The sequence below is a fragment of the Cryptomeria japonica genome, chromosome 3 (genome assembly GCF_030272615.1).
Source record: "Cryptomeria japonica chromosome 3, Sugi_1.0, whole genome shotgun sequence".
Lineage (NCBI taxonomy): Eukaryota > Viridiplantae > Streptophyta > Pinopsida > Cupressales > Cupressaceae > Cryptomeria > Cryptomeria japonica.
In genome coordinates this window covers 509,919,635-509,921,156 of record NC_081407.1, presented here as the reverse complement: position 1 = coordinate 509,921,156, position 1,522 = coordinate 509,919,635, and the positions used below count along the sequence as shown (strand labels likewise).

The 1,522-nt window shown below is 41.4% G+C and overlaps 1 protein-coding gene across 1 annotated transcript; it reads left to right on the top strand.

Moving 5' to 3' along the window:
• Positions 1–377: 377 nt before the first annotated feature.
• On the top strand, positions 378–1,235 carry LOC131045581 (uncharacterized mitochondrial protein AtMg00810-like). The gene is made up of 2 exons (XM_057979195.1): positions 378–999; positions 1,105–1,235. Exons 1-2 carry the CDS (start codon positions 378–380, stop codon positions 1,233–1,235), a joined length of 753 nt encoding a protein of 250 aa, XP_057835178.1.
• The last annotated feature ends 287 nt before the right edge of the window (positions 1,236–1,522 follow it).

Here is a 1,522-nt window from a genome sequence, read left to right as displayed (position 1 = left end):
CCTATGGGATTGATTATACAGAGACATTTGCACCTGTAGCTAAAATCAACACAGTACGAGTCTTGTTGTCTCTAGCTGCGAACTTGAGTTGGCCGTTACAACAATTTGATGTGAAAAACGCTTTTTTACATGGAGAGTTGTCCGAAGAAGTCTACATGGAACTCCCACCCGGATGCATGATACCAAAAATACATAGTTGGAAGGTGTGCAGATTACAGAAATCATTGTATGGGTTGAAACAATCTCCAAGGACGTGGTTCGGAAGATTCACAAAGTCTGTGAGAGCCTTTGGTTACCGTCAGAGCAATTCAGACCACACTTTATTCTTGAAGAAATAGCAGGGTAAGATCACTGCACTTATTGTGTATGTGGATGACATGGTGGTTACAAGAAATGATCCTGAAGAAAGGAAGGCTCTACAGGGTTACTTGTCCAGCGAATTCGAAATGAAAGACCTCGGCCCCTTGAAACATTTCCTTGGGATCGAAGTGTCTCGATCTGATAAAGGGATCTTTCTGTCTCAAAGAAAGTATGCCTTAGACTTGTTACGGGAAACTAGTATGTCAGCATGTCAACCAATTGATACACCGGTGGAAGAAGGATTGAAGTTATGTATTGAGTCTAATCAGGTGCCAGTTGATAAAGGAAGATACCAGAGACTCGTAGGAAGATTGATGTACTTAGCACACACAAGGCCAAACCTTGCCTATGCATTAAGTATTGTTAGCCAGTTTATGCATAATCCTGGAGAGCAACATATGAATGTAGTTCTGCGCATTTTGAGGTATCTGAAGTCTGCTCCTGGAAAAGGAATTTTATTCACTAGAAATGAGGATTATCAAAGTGTGGATGCATATACTGATGCTAACTGGGCTGGAGTAGTAGATGACATGCGTTCTACTTCAGGTTATTTCACCTTTGTAGGAGGTAATCTCGTTACATGGAGAAGCAAAAAACAGAATGTTGTTGCACGATCAAGTGCGGAGGCTGAGTTTAGAGGTATGGCACTTGGAGTATGTGAGGCGTTGTGGCTAAGACTTCTTCTATGAGATTTGGGTTGTTTGCCTAGGCAGCCAATTCAACTATATTGTGACAATAAAGCAGCCTGTGATATTGCTCATAATCCAGTTCAACATGATCGTACAAAGCATGTGGAGGTAGACAGATTCTTCATTAAGGAGAAGTTGGATGAGAAGATTGTGGTGTTGCCTCAGATTCGATCAGAGGATCAGTAGGCCGATATTCTCACCAAAGCAGTTTCAAGTCGAGTGTTCTCGAAGTTTTTGGGCAAGTTGGGCATGTGTGATATCTATGCACCAACTTGAGGGGGAATGTTGCGATTTGGATTGATTCTTTCCCTGTTTTCTCTTGTGATTCTTTCCTATCTTGTAGATGATTCTTTCCTATCCTGTAGATAATGTTGATGTATGCTTGATTATAGGATCTGGATGCTTGATTATAGGATCTGGCGCTTGATTGTAGGATCTAGAGTGTTGAACCATCTTTATATGTTCCTGTAGAC